Here is a 21,779-nt window from a genome sequence, read left to right on the forward strand (position 1 = left end):
TAGCTGGTAGTTAGGTGGTAGTTAGGTGGGTGTATGTATTTAAATCTCCGTACCTGTGTCTAGTACCATTGGCCATGTTTTCACATCCACGGCTGCTGCTGCCTCTTTGGATCTCAGGAGCTTCATTATTGCTTGTGTGGTCAGAATACAAACCGACTTACTGACCTACGAAACGCACACATACAGGAGAACAGACAGAATTAATGACCAACAAAGCAGCTACACTGACCTCACAGCGCAGTTCACAGTAAACACACAGGGCCTGATGTACTGATGAGTGTCTGCGCCGGTTTCAGACAAACAGCTGCATTCTGCCTGAGTGATGCCTGTACAGGCACAGGCTTCTGAGGGAGGATCTCACAGGACATGAGCGGATATGTGGCTGGTTACATTTTCCACGTTCTTCTGAAGCTCCAGCAGGCATCAGCAGACGGATTTGTGTGTGTTTTCTCCATCGTTTAAAATGAGTCATTTATACTGACAAATATTGTGAGTTAAGATGGATGGATGGATGGATGGATGGATGGATAGATAGATTTACATTTACAGGTGACGGCGCATAATGACCACAGAATGAATAAATAAATATGTCCTATATTGGCACCAAATAGAGTGATAAAGTGTCCAGATCTGCAATGAGGTACACAGAAAGAGCTCTATGTGCAGCACGCTGTCTATATTTGCAGATGAGTAGATAAACACAGGATAAGCATGGCATTGAGATTCAACCCCCCCACCTCCCACCCCCCACCCTTCTCTGCTGCCCCCTCTGGGAAGAGCTGAAGAGCCTGACGACTCTGGGGACAAAGGACCTCCTGAGTCTGTGGGTTGAGCAGCTCTGTGACAGCAACCTGCCACTAAACCTGCTCCTCCTGTCCACGATGATGGTGTGCAGTAGGTGGCCATCATCCTCCATAATAATTCAGTTAATTGAGATCAGAAATATTTATTTATTGTCTATATTTATTACATTTTCGCCTCTAATGATGTCACTTTTTAGGATGAGTTTACCTCAACAATCATTTTGACGGTGGGCAGCGTTGTGGCCAGGTTCTGAGGGTGGGGGGGTCTGACCGTGACTGGAACGCAGCCCGCATACAGACAGCCGTAGAATGTAGCAATCAGATCAGTGCCTGCAACCCAGAAGGACAAAATATATAAAATATCTGCTACATACACACACATATATATATATATATATGACTTTCATATTATGTAAGTTAATGTTAATTATTATCCTAGTAATTTTGGATGATTTTTATTCTATCTTTATTTTAATTCTTTCATGCATTTTATTCAATTTTATCAATTTTATCAATATTATCAATTAAAAATTGTGTGTAAAGTGCAGATTTTCAGTCCACAATACATGTTGGAGAGGAAACATTTCACTATGATTTGAATCTGTTGAAAAGTTATTGTGTGCTCAGTCTCGTTTTGTGTATTTTTACATTTTTTTAGATTTTTTTTTCCAAATATACTTTTTTGACATTAAAACAAGCCAAAAAAAATAGAGGACCAGACTCAAATCTATCCATACAGAATGTCAATGACATGTAAATATGATTATTTATGTAACTATGCATTTATTATAGTAAAGATAAAGATAACCTGGTATGTCATGTCAATCAACTGTAAATAAACAACAATAAATAATTTAATGTACCAAGTTATTAAAACAACATTAACTGTTAACCACAGCCTACTGTTAATGAGCCACACTGCTTTGTGGAAGAATTGTTTAGTGCAATTTTTATTATTAATAGAAATGTTTTCTTAAACAGTCGTGCATTTCATCTCACTGTACCCGGCGTTTTGTCACTGAGCCCCTCCAGGCAGGCTACAGCACCTTTACTGTTAAATCACTGTAACGTTCGGCCTCCAGTTACTGCGATTTACACCCACAGTTTTACTGCTGTGGTGAAACTATGAGCTTCTGAATTAAAGGGACTCTCTGTTTAATCTGAGTTATCGGCCACTTTTACCTTTTCAAAGTCTCTCTAGTCTTTAATTCATCAATTTGTTTTCTTATGTAATATTTAATCCCTCGTGTTTTATATATGTACGTCATTTTAATCTCTGTGAAACACATTGTATTCTTCTTCTTCTCATTATTATTAATATTATTATTATTAGTCTGTTGTTCTAAGTGTACCGTTCTTACCTGGTGGGTAGACGAGTGCTACATGATCTCCTGTGTTGAGTCTGCCTCTCTCCATTAGAGCCACAGCCACACGCTCTGCACGCTTATGGAGCTGCACACAGGACGCAGTGCTGGCCACAGTACCCTACACACACACACACACACACACACACACACACACACACGTCACTAAAATAGACCCAAGTTTAGCTCTGGCTGAGCTCTGAGCTCTGATGCCACTCTAATCTAATCCTCTAATTAAATCTAACACTCCTGTTAAAAAGTGAACTAATATAAAATCTCCCACTAATTTCTCCTCCATCTTCCAGCAGCGTGTAGTTTGACGCATGACGTAAGGCACCGCAGCACATTAACAATGTGATTGGCTGCCGCCTTTTTACCGCCGTCTCAGTGCTGTTCCCACAATGCTCCACAGCACTGTCTCCACAGACGTGAAGGACAGACAGAACAAAATCCCCCCACTTTGCTTTAAAGACGGGGTCAAAAGAAAATCCTCCAACAGATCAACTACTGCTAATAACGGCAGCCACTATCGATTATGTAGACATTTGATGGTCTCTCTCTCCAAAATTCTGGTTCCATTGACTTCCACTAAAAGTACAGTAGGTTTTTTCCTTCTCCTGTAAAGTCCCCGTTTTGGAGATACGAGGTTTGGTTCCGACAGACGTGATAAGCAGCTGGATATAATCAGTTATTAAAAACACTTCCAATCGCATGTTTGACAACAAATAGAGGATAATTAGCTCTGTTTAACTGGATTTAGTGCTGTGCTGTGTGTGAAATGTGAAATACAAATATCTGTATTTTTCAAATGTGGCTCTAATTTTCCCTAAATGATCAGATTTTTTTCAGAAGTATAAGAACAAATCATGAATCTTAAAACTTCTTGAAACATTGTGATCCTATATTTTCACCACATCACCCAACTCTAGCGTGGTGTAGCTGCCCAGGCAGGGAATCGAACCCAGTCTGTCTTGTAGAGGGCAGAAGACACCCAGTGCAAAATGGCAATGACAGTGTATTTGAATTCTCCTGAGAACCGTAAAAATACTGAGCTACTCGCCGTGTGACTCAGACATAACAGACGACGACCCATTAATTCAGCAAACACAGCCTTTAATCACGTATTCTGAGCGCTACCGTACCTTAGCGTTGAGCAGCAGGAAGAGAGGGTGATCGGGCGTGGCCTGCGCTCTCCACTGAAGAACATCCTGCATGTACAGAAACTGTAGGAACACACGACACCAGCAGCATGTCAGCACGCTCACACTCAAACTGCTTAAACTGCTCAGTTTAAACTTCACAGATGGAGATGAAGTGATACGGTGTTAGCGAGTGATGTAAGGTGGTCTGTGGTAAAGCAGGTGATGCCATACAGAGTTGGTGGATAGTTATTATAGGCTGAAATAACAGGTGACCCCAGCCACATTTACATGCAGCCTAATGATCCATTAATAATCCAACTAATAGCTCAGTCCGAATAGAACACGTCCATGTAAACACCTGAGCTGGAATAGTCTAGTCAGATTGAGGCCATTCAGAATACAGTTTCTATCTGACTGATCGAGGTGGGTAATCCTGTAAATAATCCATTAAATAGAGGAATAATATCCGTGTAAACGTCTGTATCCGATTACATTCCCTATCGGAAAGTTTAAATCCGTTCTGCATGTGCGTCGCGTCACAGTGAGAGTTTATACCGTTCAACACGGCGGAGCAGAAACTGGTCTGCAGAGGAGACGAAGTTCATGCTCTGATCTTTAAAAGACGGCGGTGGGACGGACGTCCAGCTTATGTGTCTCAGAGCACGACGTCTTCCTCTCGGCCTTCTTTAATAAGGACGTGTGAAGGACGTTTTCCTGAGTCTGACGTCATTTTAAAGCAGTTAAAAACACAATCACTGCTCACTGCTGCTCATCTCACTCTGACTGGACCCACGTGATGCTGGTTGTCATGGTAACGTTTACTCTAAGCGGTTCTCTATGTATGCGTGTCATTTTGGATCTGATTACTTGTAGTGAGCATGGAAACGGAGATCTTCCATCAGATTGTTGAGTAGAGTGAGAATAAATACCTGAGGCTTAATCTGTAATCGGACTGTATTCAATCAGATTAACAAACATCTTTGTATGTAAGCACAGACATTGAGTGACTGGTGATGTAGAATGTTATGGAGTTTTTAACAGTCAAAATGTCATCATGGTTACGTCTGCATTACAATCCTCATTGCTGAAACCCGATTTTTTAGTCAGATCCGATCTCTCTGACTTGACGGTTCAAACTCGTTTAGGTGATTCGAATCAGTCATTAATGTGATGAACCGGCCTGAACTGACCCTCATGAGCTCGTCCTCCTTAGTAACGTCACGTGACTGAATCACTGCATCATCAGCACAAACTAACGAGCAGAACGAGCTTCGCTGAGAAGATCATTAACTCTGATCAGCTCTCAGCTTCATTATTAGAGCCAGACGGAGGAGGAAAAGGTGAGACGAGCTGCTTTTCCACCGTTTACAGGCTTTAATGACGCTGTTGCCACGGTAACGCTGAATGACGGCGCTGGAAAAAAAGCTCATGAATTCGGATCTGAGCGTCACATTTAGGTCACGTGGCCACGAATCGGATACGTATGCGATCTAGAACCACATATAAAAGTGACTCAGATTTGTGTCCACACAGCCCTGAAAACATCAGATCTGAGTCACATGAGGGCAAAGAATCTGATTCGTGCCACTTCAGCCTTGTAATGTGAATGTAACCTATTCGTATTAAGCTTCACGACTGCATTGCTGGCTGGGGCTCCTAACCTGTTTCTGTCAGTTGTACAAAAAGTTCTGTGCTGTTAAAATAGTAAATATACTTTATTCAAAGGTCTATGTTTATCAATATATTTGCATATATGGATATTTCATCTTTATGTTGGCAATATAGATAGACTAAGGTGATATCAGGTCTAAAGCAATGGAATAATACATAAAAGGAGAAGAAGAGCCATTTGCTGCAGAAGAAAGAAGCTCACCACCAGCTGGGCTAGTGCTGCCCCCTATAGGTGTTCTTTGTAATCATGGATGAGTGTCTACATTGACTTGGAGAAGCTTTTTCCCAGAAATGCTGTTGTGCCTCATACATTTACATCAGTGTCACACATAATGGCACAGCAGGGTCACTGCTTTGTTTAGAAAGGCCCTATATCACTGGTAAGGGTAGAGGGGGTGACAGCTGGAGCATGACAACCTACAAAGGACACCTATGTAATAGGTGTTTCTGATAAACTGGCCAATACATTTAGCTATAAGGCACAGAATAAACTGCTGGTATAAAAATATTCAATATAAACAACTTTATTTATTGAGCAATTTTCATACACAAAACAGCCAAAAGTTCTTTACAATCGAGCAATAAAGTGAAGTAAAGCTGAGAGGAATGCAGGGCCACTGTGATTGGGAACAGTCAGTTAAGTGAGATAAAGATAGAAGTAACAATCCATCTATCCCCTCATTTGTTTAGAACTCCAATCATCTATTCCTGCATCCATTTATCCGTTATCCTTCCATCTTTTTATCAACCCCTCCTTCTTTCCGTAAATCCATTTATTCATCCACCTATCCCACCATCCAAGTATTCTGGCTACAAACTCCTAATAAACTGCTAAATGGATGTACAATAACAATAATATTATTTATTGAGCACTTTTAACACAAAGCAGGTCAAATGCTTCACAATCACATAGGGGGTGAAATGTTGTGAGACAGGGTGAGTTTGTGAGGAGTGAGTCAGGGTGAGTTTGTGAGGAGTGAGACAGGGTGAGTTTGTGAGGAGCGAGACAGGGAGAGTTTGTGAGGAGTGAGTCAGGGCGAGTTTGTGAGGAGTGAGTCGGCGAGTTTGTGAGGCGTGAGTCAGGGTGAGTTTGTGAAGAGTGAGTCAGGGCGAGTTTGTGAAGAGTGAGTCAGGGCGAGTTTGTGAGGAGTGAGTCAGGGCGAGTTTGTGAGGAGTGAGTCAGGGCGAGTTTGTGAGGCGTGAGACAGGGCGAGTTTGTGAGGAGTGAGTCAGGGTGAGTTTGTGAGGAGTGAGACAGAGAGAGTTTGTGAGGAGCGAGACAGGGTGAGTTTGTGAGGAGTGAGACAGGGTGAGTTTGTGAAGAGTGAGACAGGGCGAGTTTGTGAAGAGTGAGACAGGGCGAGTTTGTGAGGAGTGAGACAGGATGAGTTTGTGAGGAGTGAGTCAGGGTGAGTTTGTGAGGAGTGAGACAGGATGAGTTTGTGAGGAGTGAGACAGGGCGAGTTTGTGAGGAGTGAGACAGGATGAGTTTGTGAGGAGTGAGTCAGGGTGAGTTTGTGAGGAGTGAGACAGAGAGAGTTTGTGAGGAGCGAGACAGGGTGAGTTTGTGAGGAGTGAGACAGGGTGAGTTTGTGAAGAGTGAGACAGGGTGAGTTTGTGAGGAGTGAGACAGGGTGAGTTTGTGAAGAGTGAGACAGGGCGAGTTTGTGAGGAGTGAGACAGGATGAGTTTGTGAGGAGTGAGTCAGGGTGAGTTTGTGAGGAGTGAGACAGGATGAGTTTGTGAGGAGTGAGACAGGGCGAGTTTGTGAGGAGTGAGACAGGATGAGTTTGTGAGGAGTGAGTCAGGGCGAGTTTGTGAGGAGGGAGACAGGATGAGTTTGTGAGGAGTGAGTCATGATGAGTTTGTGAGGAGTGAGACAGGGCGAGTTTGTGAGGAGTGAGTCAGGGCGAGTTTGTGAGGCATGAGTCAGGGTGAGTTTGTGAAGAGTGAGTCAGGGCGAGTTTGTGAAGAGTGAGTCAGGGCGAGTTTGTGAGGAGTGAGACAGGGTGAGTTTGTGAGGAGTGAGTCAGGGCGAGTTTGTGAGGACTGAGTCAGGGTGAGTTTGTGAGGAGTGAGTCAGGGCGAGTTTGTGAAGAGTGAGTCAGGGCGAGTTTGTGAGGAGTGAGACAGGTCGAGTTTGTGAAGAGTGAGTCAGGGCGAGTTTGTGAGGAGTGAGTCAGGGCGAGTTTGTGAAGAGTGAGTCAGGGCGAGTTTGTGAGGCGTGAGTCAGGGCGAGTTTGTGAGGCGTGAGACAGGGCGAGTTTGTGAGGAGTGAGTCAGGGCGAGTTTGTGAGGAGTGAGTCAGGGCGAGTTTGTGAGGCGTGAGTCAGGGCGAGTTTGTGAGGCGTGAGACAGGGCGAGTTTGTCCTTTACCTTCCTGAGCTCTCCACGGCTGGCGGGAGTGAAATGAGTATGAGCATGTACCTTACGTGCCTGATCATTATCCTCCAGCTGAGCTACGTCTCTCCCACACGCCTGAGCAATTCGCTTCCCTGCCACCAGGTTCCCCACGATCATGGAGGCAGGCCCCACCTCTGGGAGAGAGAGGCAGGTGTGTTAACGGTGGGAAAACGTTGAAGCACAGCTGTATATGGAACTCCATCTCTAACTAGACGAAGACAAGTTTGTACAGTGCAAATGTGTATGAGAAATTGTTCTGTAAACTTATTATTTTAAATCACACTACAATCATGCTTAAGCCACAAAGATAAATCACTAAATCAACAAAAAACACAAAGATAAATCACTAAATCAACCAAAACACTAATATTAATAGCTACATCAGGCTAAAACACAAAGATAAATCACTAAATCAACCAAAACACTAATATTAATAGCTACATCAGGCTAAAACACAAAGATAAATCACTAAATCAACCAAAACACTAATATTAATAGCTACATCAGGCTAAAACACAGAGATAAATCACTAAATCAACCTAAAACACTAATATTAATAGCTACATCAGGCTAAAACACAAAGATAAATCACTAAATCAACCTAAAACACTAATATTAATAGCTACATCAGGCTAAAACACAAAGATAAATCACTAAATCAACCTAAAACACTAATATTAATAGCTACATCAGGCTAAAACACAAAGATAAATCACTAAATCAACCAAAACACTAATATTAATAGCTACATCAGGCTAAAACACAAAGATAAATCACTAAATCAACCAAAACACTAATATTAATAGCTACATCAGGCTAAAACACAAAGATAAATCACTAAATCAACCAAAACACTAATATTAATAGCTACATCAGGCTAAAACACAAAGATAAATCACTAAATCAACCAAAACACTAATATTAATAGCTACATCAGGCTAAAACACAAAGATAAATCACTAAATCAACCAAAACACTAATATTAATAGCTACATCAGGCTAAAACACAAAGATAAATCACTAAATCAACCAAAACACTAATATTAATAGCTACATCAGGCTAAAACACAAAGATAAATCACTAAATCAACCTAAAACACTAATATTAATAGCTACATCAGCATAAAACACAAAGATAAATCACTAAATCAACCTAAAACACTAATATTAATAGCTACATCAGGCTAAAACACAAAGATAAATCACTAAATCAACCTAAAACACTAATATTAATAGCTACATCAGGCTAAAACACAAAGATAAATCACTAAATCAACCTAAAACACTAATATTAATAGCTACATCAGGCTAAAACACAAAGATAAATCACTAAATCAACCAAAACACTAATATTAATAGCTACATCAGGCTAAAACACAAAGATAAATCACTAAATCAACCTAAAACACTAATATTAATAGCTACATCAGGCTAAAACACAAAGATAAATCACTAAATCAACCTAAAACACTAATATTAATAGCTACATCAGGCTAAAACACAAAGATAAATCACTAAATCAACCAAAACACTAATATTAATAGCTACATCAGCATAAAACACAAAGATAAATCACTAAATCAACCAAAACACTAATATTAATAGCTACATCAGGCTAAAACACAAAGATAAATAACTAAATCAACCTAAAACACTAATATTAATAGCTACATCAGGCTAAAACACAAAGATAAATCACTAAATCAACCTAAAACACTAATATTAATAGCTACATCAGGCTAAAACACAAAGATAAATCACTAAATCAACCAAAACACTAATATTAATAGCTACATCAGCATAAAACACAAAGATAAATCACTAAATCAACCAAAACACTAATATTAATAGCTACATCAGGCTAAAACACAAAGATAAATCACTAAATCAACCAAAACACTAATATTAATAGCTACATCAGGCTAAAACACAAAGATAAATCACTAAATCAACCTAAAACACTAATATTAATAGCTACATCAGGCTAAAACACAAAGATAAATCACTAAATCAACCTAAAACACTAATATTAATAGCTACATCAGGCTAAAACACAAAGATAAATCACTAAATCAACCTAAAACACTAATATTAATAGCTACATCAGGCTAAAACACAAAGATAAATCACTAAATCAACCAAAACACTAATATTAATAGCTACATCAGGCTAAAACACAAAGATAAATCACTAAATCAACCAAAACACTAATATTAATAGCTACATCAGGCTAAAACACAAAGATAAATCACTAAATCAACCAAAACACTAATATTAATAGCTACATCAGGCTAAAACACAAAGATAAATCACTAAATCAACCTAAAACACTAATATTAATAGCTACATCAGCATAAAACACAAAGATAAATCACTAAATCAACCTAAAACACTAATATTAATAGCTACATCAGCATAAAACACAAAGATAAATAACTAAATCAACCAAAACACTAATATTAATAGCTACATCAGGCTAAAACACAAAGATAAATAACTAAATCAACCAAAACACTAATATTAATAGCTACATCAGGCTAAAACACAAAGATAAATCACTAAATCAACCTAAAACACTAATATTAATAGCTACATCAGGCTAAAACACAAAGATAAATCACTAAATCAACCTAAAACACTAATATTAATAGCTACATCAGGCTAAAACACAAAGATAAATCACTAAATCAACCAAAACACTAATATTAATAGCTACATCAGGCTAAAACACAAAGATAAATCACTAAATCAACCAAAACACTAATATTAATAGCTACATCAGCATAAAACACAAAGATAAATAACTAAATCAACCAAAACACTAATATTAATAGCTACATCAGGCTAAAACACAAAGATAAATAACTAAATCAACCAAAACACTAATATTAATAGCTACATCAGGCTAAAACACAGAGATAAATGACTAAATCAGCCTAAAACAAACATACAGTGGATCAGGTCGTCAGCATTAATTTAAACCTTCCGTGTTTTTATTTCTTTATTCATACAGATCCAGAATCTATTCTGGTTGGGACTCTCAGTGCAGGTGTACCTGGCTGTTTCTGGCGAGGTTTGGGCAGGTTGGTGACGCAGGTGTGAGGGCACATGAGCACATTGCAGGGGTGCAGCGCCCCCTCCAGGAAGCGCTGTTTGGTTTCAGAGATGTGGATCCCCCCCAGAGGAGCTTTGGGGAGAGTGTTAGCAGGAACTAAAGCCAGGCAATAAACTCCCACCTGATGGATGCTGTCTATAGCCTACAGGAGAGACAGAGCAGAGGCTCAAAGACAACCTACAGCAGGATATACAGCGGGCGGGAGTTTGTATATACGTGCATGTGTGCATATAGTATTCCTGCACCGCCTGGTAAAAGTTCAGGGCCACCTCACTTTTCAACATGTTCAAATTTTTGTTCTGTTTTCTTTGTCATTTTCCAATACTTTAGTGTTTTAAAGCCTACGCAGGTTTATTTAAGCAGTGGAGCCCGAGAGGGAGTGTTGTCTTTAAATAACATCCCGGCTGTGATCTGGTGGCCGTAGATCATCACAGCCGTGATGTTACTGGTGATAACTCACTCCTCGAGTGTCTCTACTGCTTTAATACAGCAGTTAAATAAATACAGTAAGAAATTAATAAACTGGCCGTGAACGCGGCTTTAATATGTTTTAATGTTCAGTTCCTTCCTCCTAATTATAGCTCCTTAACGAGCAGCTCGCTGCTACGTCAGAGTAACGAGCTCCGCCCACTCGCTGCTCAGCCGGCAGCTCGTTCTCCAGCTCCTTACGCTAAATTCCCAAACTGTCGTCTCCACTGAGCAGCTTTTCAGTCGGCAGCTCTGACAGAAGAACAGCTGAACAACCTGGAATCAGCCAGAAATGAACCCAACACCATTCGCCAGACGTGTCTGATCTTCAGAGTCGGACCAAATCAGACTGAGCCGTAAAACTGAGCCAATATCAGGTTCAGCTCAGCTTGGTCAGTTTCTCCAGATCAGTATTAATGTTGTTTTGTTCCAGCCGGTCTGTAAAGCTTCTTACAGCCCGTTTAGTTTGGCGAATGGTGTTGAGTTCATTTCTGGCTGATTCCAGGTTGTTCAGCTGTTCTTCTGTCTCAGCTGCCGACTGAAAAGCTGCTCAGTGGTGACGACAGTTTGGGAATTTAGTGTCGTCTCGTCCTTAGAGTCGGACCAGATCGGCTGTCGGTCAGATGTGATCTTAACAGCGTCCGTTTTCTGTTTGGGGCAAAGTGAGGAGTAAAAACGTTCAAATGGTTTGAGCGCCTCCTACAGCTGTCAGAGTTGTCGCTTAGCAACGGCGTCTCAGCGGAGTGATACAGCGTTTGTGAAAAAAAAAAGTGATGGCAAAACAATGTGTGTTGAGTGGCCAGAACTACCTGCTGTATAATTATAAATATATCACATTAGACAGAAATAGTGATGGTGCTGCTTTGGGAATAAAGCCAAACACCACACATTCCTAAGGTGCTGTTGGCCCTTGCTGTGAGGTCAGAACTCATTAGCACTGAAATCTCTTTTGTATTTAAACCACTTTGGGGCCAAAAACGTTTCATTATGCTGTACCTGCAGTACTCGGCTCATCCACTGGAAGCTGTCCTCCTCTGAGGCGTCAGGCCGCTGCTCCGCTACCACCACAATCCGCTCATCATGGAGCACGCACACGGAGAACACTGCAATCCTGGAACACACAAATCTATCAGTATTCCGGTTCCTTCCTTCCCTTCTTTCTAATTCCAGCTCCTGGAAACAGAAACACTATAGACCTGTTACGATAATTCCCATAATGGGGGACATTCAGGTAAGTGAGATGAAAAAAGAAGTAAAGAAAATTATTTTAGAGGCCTAATGCACCTGGAATCCCATCCATCCATCCATGTATCCATCACTCCATCCATCCATCCATCCCTCCATCGATCCATCAATCCCTCCACACACCCATAAATCTGAGCATCTACACCTCCATCTGCTTATCCATCACCATTCCCATCAACTCATCAATCCCTCCTTCTTTCCCTCCATCCATTTTCCCATGCACTCATCCCACCATCCATCTTTTCTGCCATCCATTAAACCCTTAAAATCCCAGGCTTATTCCTTTCTAAGGCTTATTATCCCATAACTACGGGGACTTTAATGCAAACTAATGGAGCTTTTCTTGGTTATAGAAGTGTGTAATAAAACTTCGGCCCATAGCTTGGTAAGCAGTTAATCCACCCATCCTTCTTTTCATCCATCCATCCCTCCATTCATCCCTCATTCTATCCATCCCCCTACTGTTTAGCAGACTGAAGATTCTGTATAAGGTGAAGCTCTAAGACTCGACTATCCTTTGTGTATCACCAAAATAGAAGAAACCCACAGCAGCAGGTGCTCACAAGCTCCCATAAACTACAGGCTGGTTCCCACATCTAGAATAAGCCTTTTGATGGTGAGAACTCACTGACATTGCTGTTTGGTCAAAGGCTAAAGATGAAGACTTTGTGGGAAGCAGTGTGTAAGAAACAGATCAGCATTTACAGGAGTGGCTGTGTCCCTCACCTTCCTCTGTACACAAACTTCATTGGCTCCACTGCCAGCGCCGTGGCAACCACATCATCAGCGTTGTGTCTCCGTCCACTGACCACCATCAGTCCGTCCATCTTCCCCACCACAAACAGCAGGTTGTCCTGGAAATAACACGACAACACGGCAAAAGAACAGTCGCACCCAGATTACTGAACCACACAGCAGTGACCTGAAGATGAAGTCATTATGCTGGTCAGATTATATCCAAACACATTTACATAGATTTCTCCTGACCACATATATAGTCAACAAGCCAAGATATGAAATGGATCAATGGCATCTCTAGCACGGAAAGCCTGGTGGGGCACAATAAGCTGTAGAGGCAGCAGCTGACCAGTCCATGAAACTACACACTAACCTGATTCAAACACAATCACACTCTGTCAATGAAATCACAAGCTCAAGAGTGTTTTAAAAGTACAGTGATTCTGTACTTTTAAACAGTGATTCTGTACTTTTAAACAGTGATTCTGTACTTTTGAACAGTGATTCAGTACTTTTGAACAGTGATTCTGTACTTTTAAACAGTGATTCAGTACTTTTGACCAGTGATTCTGTACTTTTAAACAGTGATTCTGTACTTTTAAACAGTGATTCTGTACTTTTGAACAGTGATTCTGTACTTTTAAACAGTGATTCTGTACTTTTGACCAGTGATTCTGTACTTTTAAACAGTGATTCTGTACTTTTAAACAGTGATTCTGTACTTTTGAACAGTGATTCTGTACTTTTAAACAGTGATTCTGTACTTTTAAACAGTGATTCTGTACTTTTAAACAGTGATTCAGTACTTTTGAACAGTGATTCTGTACTTCTAAACAGTGATTCAGTACTTTTGACCAGTGATTCTGTACTTTTGAACAGTGATTCTGTACTTTTAAACAGTGATTCAGTACTTTTGACCAGTGATTCTGTACTTTTAAACAGTGATTCTGTACTTTTAAACAGTGATTCAGTACTTTTAAACAACATGGGGCCAACATGACCGTGCCCCCACGACTGAAATCGTGCTGACCATGCGCAGTGTTCTTAATTGCTCACTTGGTTAGACGGATGCTGACGGGCCTCACGCTCACCAAACAAAGACTGCTAGGAGAAATAGGTAGCCTACTGGCATTTATACAACAGATACAGGAAGATATAGACTGACCGGCCCGATGAAGCCCAGCAGAGAGGAGCGAGTGAAGGGTCGGTCGCTGACTGGAGAGCCAGACGCCGTCACTGGGATTGTCTACAAGGAGAAGAAAGAGATCACATCACACACCATCACACACCATCACACACCGATAGCACATGATCTACATGCTGTCCTCACTTTCATTTTTGTACTCACACACAGTCGTTACTGGAAAAAAAGTGTCACAAACACATATACACTCATATACACTCACCAGCCACTTCAATAGGTATGTTCAATTGTATGTTAAGACAAATAGCTAATCAGCCAATCACACGGCTGCAACTCACTGCATTTAGGCCTGTAGAGGTGGTCAAGACGACTTGCTGAAGTGCAGAACGAGCATCAGAACGGGGGAGAAAGGGGATTTAAGGGACTTTGAACGTGGCGTGGTTGTTGGTGCCAGACGGGCTGGTCTGAGTATTTCAGAAACTGCTGATCTACTGGGATTTTCACGCTCAACCATCTCTAGGGTTTACAGAGAACGGTCCAAAAAAGAGGAAATATCCAGTGAGCGGTCAGTTGTGTGGACGAAAATGCCTTGTTGATGTGAGAGGTCAGAGGAGAACGGGCAGACTGGTTCCAGATGATAGAAAGACAACAGGAACTCAAATAACCAACCAGAATCTCTGAGGAACGTTTCCAACACCTTGTTGAAAGTCTGACATGAAGAATTAAGACAGTTCTGAAGGCAAAAGGGGGTCCAGCCTTTTACTAGCAGTGTACCTAATAAAGTGGCTGATGAGTGTATCGTATGGTATTTTTCCCCACCATAAACACCCCCCACTCCATCTGTTGGATCAAACTGATTCAAATGTCCCCTCTCAGCAAGAAAACACTGACTGTTACTCTGTACTTGCAAACAGCAATTCAGTACTTTTGAACAGTGAGTCAGTACTTTGGAGCAGTGATTCAGTACTTTTGAACAGCGAGTCAGTACTTTGGAGCAGTGATTCAGTACTTTTGAACAGTGAGTCAGTACTTTGGAGCTGTGATTCAGTACTTTTGAACAGTGAGTCAGTACTTTGGAGCTGTGATTCAGTATTTTTGAACAGTGAGTCAGTACTTTGGAGCAGTGATTCAGTATTTTTGAACAGTGAGTCAGTACTTTGGAGCAGTGATTCAGTACTTTTGAACAGTGAGTCAGTACTTTGGAGCAGTGATTCAGTACTTTTGAACAGTGAGTCAGTACTTTGGAGCAGTGTTTCAGTACTTTTGAACAGTGAGTCAGTACTTTGGAGCAGTGATTCAGTACTTTTGAACAGTGAGTCAGTACTTTGGAGCAGTGATTCAGTACTTTTGAACAGTGAGTCAGTACTTTGGAGCAGTGATTCAGTACTTTTGAACAGTGAGTCAGTACTTTGGAGCAGTGATTCAGTACTTTTGAACAGTGAGTCAGTACTTTGGAGCAGTGATATAGTGCTTTTGAACAGTGACTCTGTGTTTTTGTGCAAATCCCTCGCACCTCAAACACATTTTTGGTCATTCCCGGAAGGCCGTAGTAGGAGATGCCCGTCGTGCAGGAGCTCACACAGATTTCTCCCACCTCATCAGTCCGACACAAGTATGGGGTGCCCTCCGGACGCACCACACACACCAAAGCTGCAAAGACACACAACATCATACCACTGTCACAAGAGTGTTGTTATACTTAAAAAAATCTTCAGTACTTCAGCCTTTAGACATCACAGTCACTGTAGCTGATAACAAAAGCATGGTTTACATTTTCTCACTGAAACCAACAGAGAAAGCGTAAAAAGTTCAGGATTAAACTCTCAATTCACTGCATGTTTGTAAGCAGAAGAGTAGATTTTTATTACTATCTCACTGCCTCCCCATCCAATTAAAGTATTTGTGTATTTGGTTAAAGTGAAAGTGCTGAAACAACATACTGACCTCCAGGCATGACCTGCCCTACGTCCTGCAGCGTGAGCACTGAGAGCTTCTCCTCTGTGTCCACTCTGATTACTCCATAACTCAGACAGCTCATGGACAGCACTGCTTTGCCCGGAGGAGGAACACCCATCTCTGGAGGCCTGAACACGCACATATACACACAAACAAACCTCAGATATTGACATTATGTCAAAGTCTGTTGTACAGTTTCTCGTTAGACTGAATGAATAACCGACTCTAAATGTAGGTATTGTGATATAAACCGAGTCCGTTCTACAGTTTCTCATTAGACTGAATGAATAACCGGCTCTAAATGTAGGTATTGTGATATAAACCGAGTCCGTTCTACAGTTTCTCATTAGACTGAATGAATAACCGACTCTAAATGTAGGTATTGTGATATAAACCGAGTCCGTTCTACAGTTTCTCATTAGGCTGAATGAATAACCGACTCTAAATGTAGGTATTGTGATATAAACCGAGTCCGTTCTACAGTTTCTCATTAGACTGAATGAATAACCGGCTCTAAATGTAGGTATTGTGATATAAACCGAGTCCGTTCTACAGTTTCTCATTAGACTGAATGAATAACCGGCTCTAAATGTAGGTATTGTGATATAAACCGAGTCTGTTCTACAGTTTCTCGTTAGACTGAATGAATAACCGACTCTAAATGTAGGTATTGTGATATAAACCGAGTCCGTTCTACAGTTTCTCATTAGGCTGAATGAATAACCGGCTCTAAATGTAGGTATTGTGATATAAACCGAGTCCGTTCTACAGTTTCTCATTAGGCTGAATGAATAACCGACTCTAAATGTAGGTATTGTGATATAAACCGAGTCCGTTCTACAGTTTCTCGTTAGGCTGAATGAATAACCGACTCTAAATGTAGGTATTGTGATATAAACCGAGTCCGTTCTACAGTTTCTCATTAGACTGAATGAATAACCGACTCTAAATGTAGGTATTGTGATATAAACCGAGTCCGTTCTACAGTTTCTCGTTAGGCTGAATGAATAACCGACTCTAAATGTAGGTATTGTGATATAAACCGAGTCCGTTCTACAGTTTCTCATTAGACTGAATGAATAACCGACTCTAAATGTAGGTATTGTGATATAAACCGAGTCCGTTCTACAGTTTCTCATTAGACTGAATGAATAACCGGCTCTAAATGTAGGTATTGTGATATAAACCGAGTCCGTTCTACAGTTTCTCATTAGACTGAATGAATAACCGGCTCTAAATGTAGGTATTGTGATATAAACCGAGTCCGTTCTACAGTTTCTCATTAGACTGAATGAATAACCGGCTCTAAATGTAGGTATTGTGATATAAACCGAGTCCGTTCTACAGTTTCTCATTAGACTGAATTAATAACCGGCTCTAAATGTAGGTATTGTGATATAAACCGAGTCCGTTCTACAGTTTCTCATTAGGCTGAATGAATAACCGGCTCTAAATGTAGGTATTGTGATATAAACCGAGTCCGTTCTACAGTTTCTCATTAGACTGAATGAATAACCGGCTCTAAATGTAGGTATTGTGATATAAACCGAGTCCGTTCTACAGTTTCTCATTAGGCTGAATGAATAACCGACTCTAAATGTAGGTATTGTGATATAAACCGAGTCCGTTCTACAGTTTCTCATTAGACTGAATGAATAACCGACTCTAAATGTAGGTATTGTGATATAAACCGAGTCCGTTCTACAGTTTCTCATTAGGCTGAATGAATAACCGGCTCTAAATGTAGGTATTGTGATATAAACCGAGTCCGTTCTACAGTTTCTCATTAGGCTGAATGAATAACCGGCTCTAAATGTAGGTATTGTGATATAAACCGAGTCCGTTCTACAGTTTCTCATTAGACTGAATGAATAACCGACTCTAAATGTAGGTATTGTGATATAAACCGAGTCCGTTCTACAGTTTCCCATTAGACTGAATGAATAACCGGCTCTAAATGTAGGTATTGTGATATAAACCGAGTCCGTTCTACAGTTTCTCATTAGACTGAATGAATAACCGACTCTAAATGTAGGTATTGTGATATAAACCGAGTCCGTTCTACAGTTTCTCATTAGGCTGAATGAATAACCGGCTCTAAATGTAGGTATTGTGATATAAACCGAGTCCGTTCTACAGTTTCCCATTAGACTGAATGAATAACCGGCTCTAAATGTAGGTATTGTGATATAAACCGAGTCCGTTCTACAGTTTCTCATTAGGCTGAATGAATAACCGACTCTAAATGTAGGTATTGTGATATAAACCGAGTCCGTTCTACAGTTTCTCATTAGACTGAATGAATAACCGACTCTAAATGTAGGTATTGTGATATAAACCGAGTCCGTTCTACAGTTTCTCATTAGACTGAATGAATAACCGACTCTAAATGTAGGTATTGTGATATAAACCGAGTCCGTTCTACAGTTTCTCATTAGGCTGAATGAATAACCGGCTCTAAATGTAGGTATTGTGATATAAACCGAGTCCGTTCTACAGTTTCCCATTAGACTGAATGAATAACCGGCTCTAAATGTAGGTATTGTGATATAAACCGAGTCTGTTCTACAGTTTCTCATTAGACTGAATGAATAACCGACTCTAAATGTAGGTATTGTGATATAAACCGAGTCCGTTCTACAGTTTCTCATTAGACTGAATGAATAACCGACTCTAAATGTAGGTATTGTGATATAAACCGAGTCCGTTCTAGAGTTTCTCATTAGGCTGAATGAATAACCGACTCTAAATGTAGGTATTGTGATATAAACCGAGTCTGTTCTACAGTTTCTCATTAGGCTCAATGAATAACCGGCTCTAAATGTAGGTATTGTGATATAAACCGAGTCTGTTCTACAGTTTCTCATTAGACTGAATGAATAACCGACTCTAAATGTAGGTATTGTGATATAAACCGAGTCCGTTCTACAGTTTCTCATTAGACTGAATGAATAACCGACTCTAAATGTAGGTATTGTGATATAAACTGAGTCCATTCTACAGTTTCTCATTAGACTGAATGAATAACCGACTCTAAATGTAGGTATTGTGATATAAACCGAGTCCGTTCTACAGTTTCTCATTAGACTGAATGAATAACCGGCTCTAAATGTAGGTATTGTGATATAAACCGAGTCCGTTCTACAGTTTCTCATTAGGCTGAATGAATAACCGACTCTAAATGTAGGTATTGTGATATAAACCGAGTCCGTTCTACAGTTTCTCATTAGACTGAATGAATAACCGACTCTAAATGTAGGTATTGTGATATAAACCGAGTCCGTTCTACAGTTTCTCATTAGACTGAATGAATAACCGACTCTAAATGTAGGTATTGTGATATAAACCGAGTCCGTTCTACAGTTTCTCATTAGGCTGAATGAATAACCGGCTCTAAATGTAGGTATTGTGATATAAACCGAGTCCGTTCTACAGTTTCCCATTAGACTGAATGAATAACCGGCTCTAAATGTAGGTATTGTGATATAAACCGAGTCTGTTCTACAGTTTCTCATTAGACTGAATGAATAACCGACTCTAAATGTAGGTATTGTGATATAAACCGAGTCCGTTCTACAGTTTCTCATTAGACTGAATGAATAACCGACTCTAAATGTAGGTATTGTGATATAAACCGAGTCCGTTCTAGAGTTTCTCATTAGGCTGAATGAATAACCGACTCTAAATGTAGGTATTGTGATATAAACCGAGTCTGTTCTACAGTTTCTCATTAGGCTCAATGAATAACCGGCTCTAAATGTAGGTATTGTGATATAAACCGAGTCTGTTCTACAGTTTCTCATTAGACTGAATGAATAACCGACTCTAAATGTAGGTATTGTGATATAAACCGAGTCCGTTCTACAGTTTCTCATTAGACTGAATGAATAACCGACTCTAAATGTAGGTATTGTGATATAAACTGAGTCCGTTCTACAGTTTCTCATTAGACTGAATGAATAACCGACTCTAAATGTAGGTATTGTGATATAAACCGAGTCCGTTCTACAGTTTCTCATTAGACTGAATGAATAACCGGCTCTAAATGTAGGTATTGTGATATAAACCGAGTCCGTTCTACAGTTTCTCATTAGGCTGAATGAATAACCGACTCTAAATGTAGGTATTGTGATATAAACCGAGTCCGTTCTACAGTTTCTCATTAGACTGAATGAATAACCGACTCTAAATGTAGGTATTGTGATATAAACCGAGTCCGTTCTAGAGTTTCTCATTAGGCTGAATGAATAACCGACTCTAAATGTAGGTATTGTGATATAAACCGAGTCCGTTCTACAGTTTCTCATTAGACTGAATGAATAACCGACTCTAAATGTAGGTATTGTGATATAAACCGAGTCCGTTCTACAGTTTCTCGTTAGACTGAATGAATAACCGACTCTAAATGTAGGTATTGTGATATAAACCGAGTCTGTTCTACAGTTTCTCATTAGGCTCAATGAATAACCGGCTCTAAATGTAGGTATTGTGATATAAACCGAGTCCGTTCTACAGTTTCTCATTAGACTGAATGAATAACCGACTCTAAATGTAGGTATTGTGATATAAACCGAGTCCGTTCTACAGTTTCTCATTAGACTGAATGAATAACCGACTCTAAATGTAGGTATTGTGATATAAACTGAGTCCGTTCTACAGTTTATTATTAGGCTGAATGAATAACCGACTCTAAATGTAGGTTTTGTGATATAAACCGAGTCTGTTCTACAGTTTCTCATTAGGCTGAATGAATAACCGGCTCTAAATGTAGGTATTGTGATATAAACCGAGTCTGTTCTACAGTTTCTCATTAGGCTGAATGAATAACCGACTCTAAATGTAGGTATTGTGATATAAACCGAGTCCGTTCTACAGTTTCTCATTAGGCTGAATGAATAACCGACTCTAAATGTAGGTATTGTGATATAAACCGAGTCCATTCTACAGTTTCTCATTAGGCTGAATGTTCTGTAAAGCTTGTCTAACAGTAGTGTGTATTTACCTTCGGATGGCGACGGTCATGGCCTCGGCTGAACTGGCACAGGGGCAGATGACTTCTGGCCTCAAACCTCGCGCCTGAAACACATTCAGGAAGGCATCGCAGGAGGAGATCGACCCTACACACACACACACACACACACACACACACACACACACACACACACACATACACACACACACAAAATACGTCACAATAGCATTCTTAAATACAGAGCATAGTGCAAAATTTTAGGCACCTGATCTTTAAATTATTGTTTCAAAAGCCATTTGTCTGCTAGGCAAATTTAATGAAAAATCAATGAAAACTGATTACAAACTTTTGAATACTATTATATATCTAATATATATGTTTATGCTAACATATCACTGTTGTCATGTATGTAGTTCTTCTACGTCTTTTGAGCTCAGCAGCTGCTCTTTACATCGTGTGACAATTTCGTGATGTATGGACCAATAGAAACACAGAATACGACCATCTTTACATTAACTACCTTACAACAATTAAGAATGCTTTTGCCCTCTAATGTAAACGTCTGGAGACACTTTGTTGTCTTAGGACAGCTGCAATATTTGTATTGATATTATATTATAATCTTTGTGCACAAGTTTTGGCTGAAACCATTTTAATTATAGTTCCTTCAATTTTTATGTATATATACTTAATATATATATACACTCACTGGCCACTTTGATAGGTACATGTTCAGTTGCTTATTAACACAAACAGCT

The 21,779-nt window shown here is 40.1% G+C and overlaps 1 protein-coding gene across 8 annotated transcripts in view; it reads right to left on the reverse strand.

Annotated features, from left to right (window-relative positions):
• The window catches only part of dip2a (disco-interacting protein 2 homolog A), a 238,931-nt gene that overhangs the window by 20,511 nt on the left and 196,641 nt on the right, over window positions 1-21,779 (reverse strand). For 7 of the 8 annotated variants that reach the window (XM_037539171.1, XM_037539170.1, XM_037539169.1 and 4 more), the window contains 12 exons: window positions 21,052-21,166; window positions 16,038-16,177; window positions 15,607-15,743; window positions 14,115-14,195; window positions 12,938-13,065; window positions 11,963-12,077; window positions 10,439-10,640; window positions 7,408-7,517; window positions 3,310-3,390; window positions 2,165-2,288; window positions 1,012-1,133; window positions 54-165 (listed from right to left, as the gene is read on the reverse strand). In XM_037539171.1, coding sequence (XP_037395068.1) covers window positions 54-165; window positions 1,012-1,133; window positions 2,165-2,288; window positions 3,310-3,390; window positions 7,408-7,517; window positions 10,439-10,640; window positions 11,963-12,077; window positions 12,938-13,065; window positions 14,115-14,195; window positions 15,607-15,743; window positions 16,038-16,177; window positions 21,052-21,166 — 1,467 coding nt within the window. Of the gene's footprint in view, window positions 1-53; window positions 166-1,011; window positions 1,134-2,164; window positions 2,289-3,309; window positions 3,391-7,407; window positions 7,518-10,438; window positions 10,641-11,962; window positions 12,078-12,933; window positions 13,066-14,114; window positions 14,196-15,606; window positions 15,744-16,037; window positions 16,178-21,051; window positions 21,167-21,779 lie in introns of those variants that run through there. The other variant, XM_037539172.1, reaches the window with a different exon arrangement.

This window comes from Pygocentrus nattereri, chromosome 6 (genome assembly GCF_015220715.1).
Source record: "Pygocentrus nattereri isolate fPygNat1 chromosome 6, fPygNat1.pri, whole genome shotgun sequence".
Taxonomy (NCBI): Eukaryota; Metazoa; Chordata; class Actinopteri; order Characiformes; family Serrasalmidae; genus Pygocentrus; species Pygocentrus nattereri.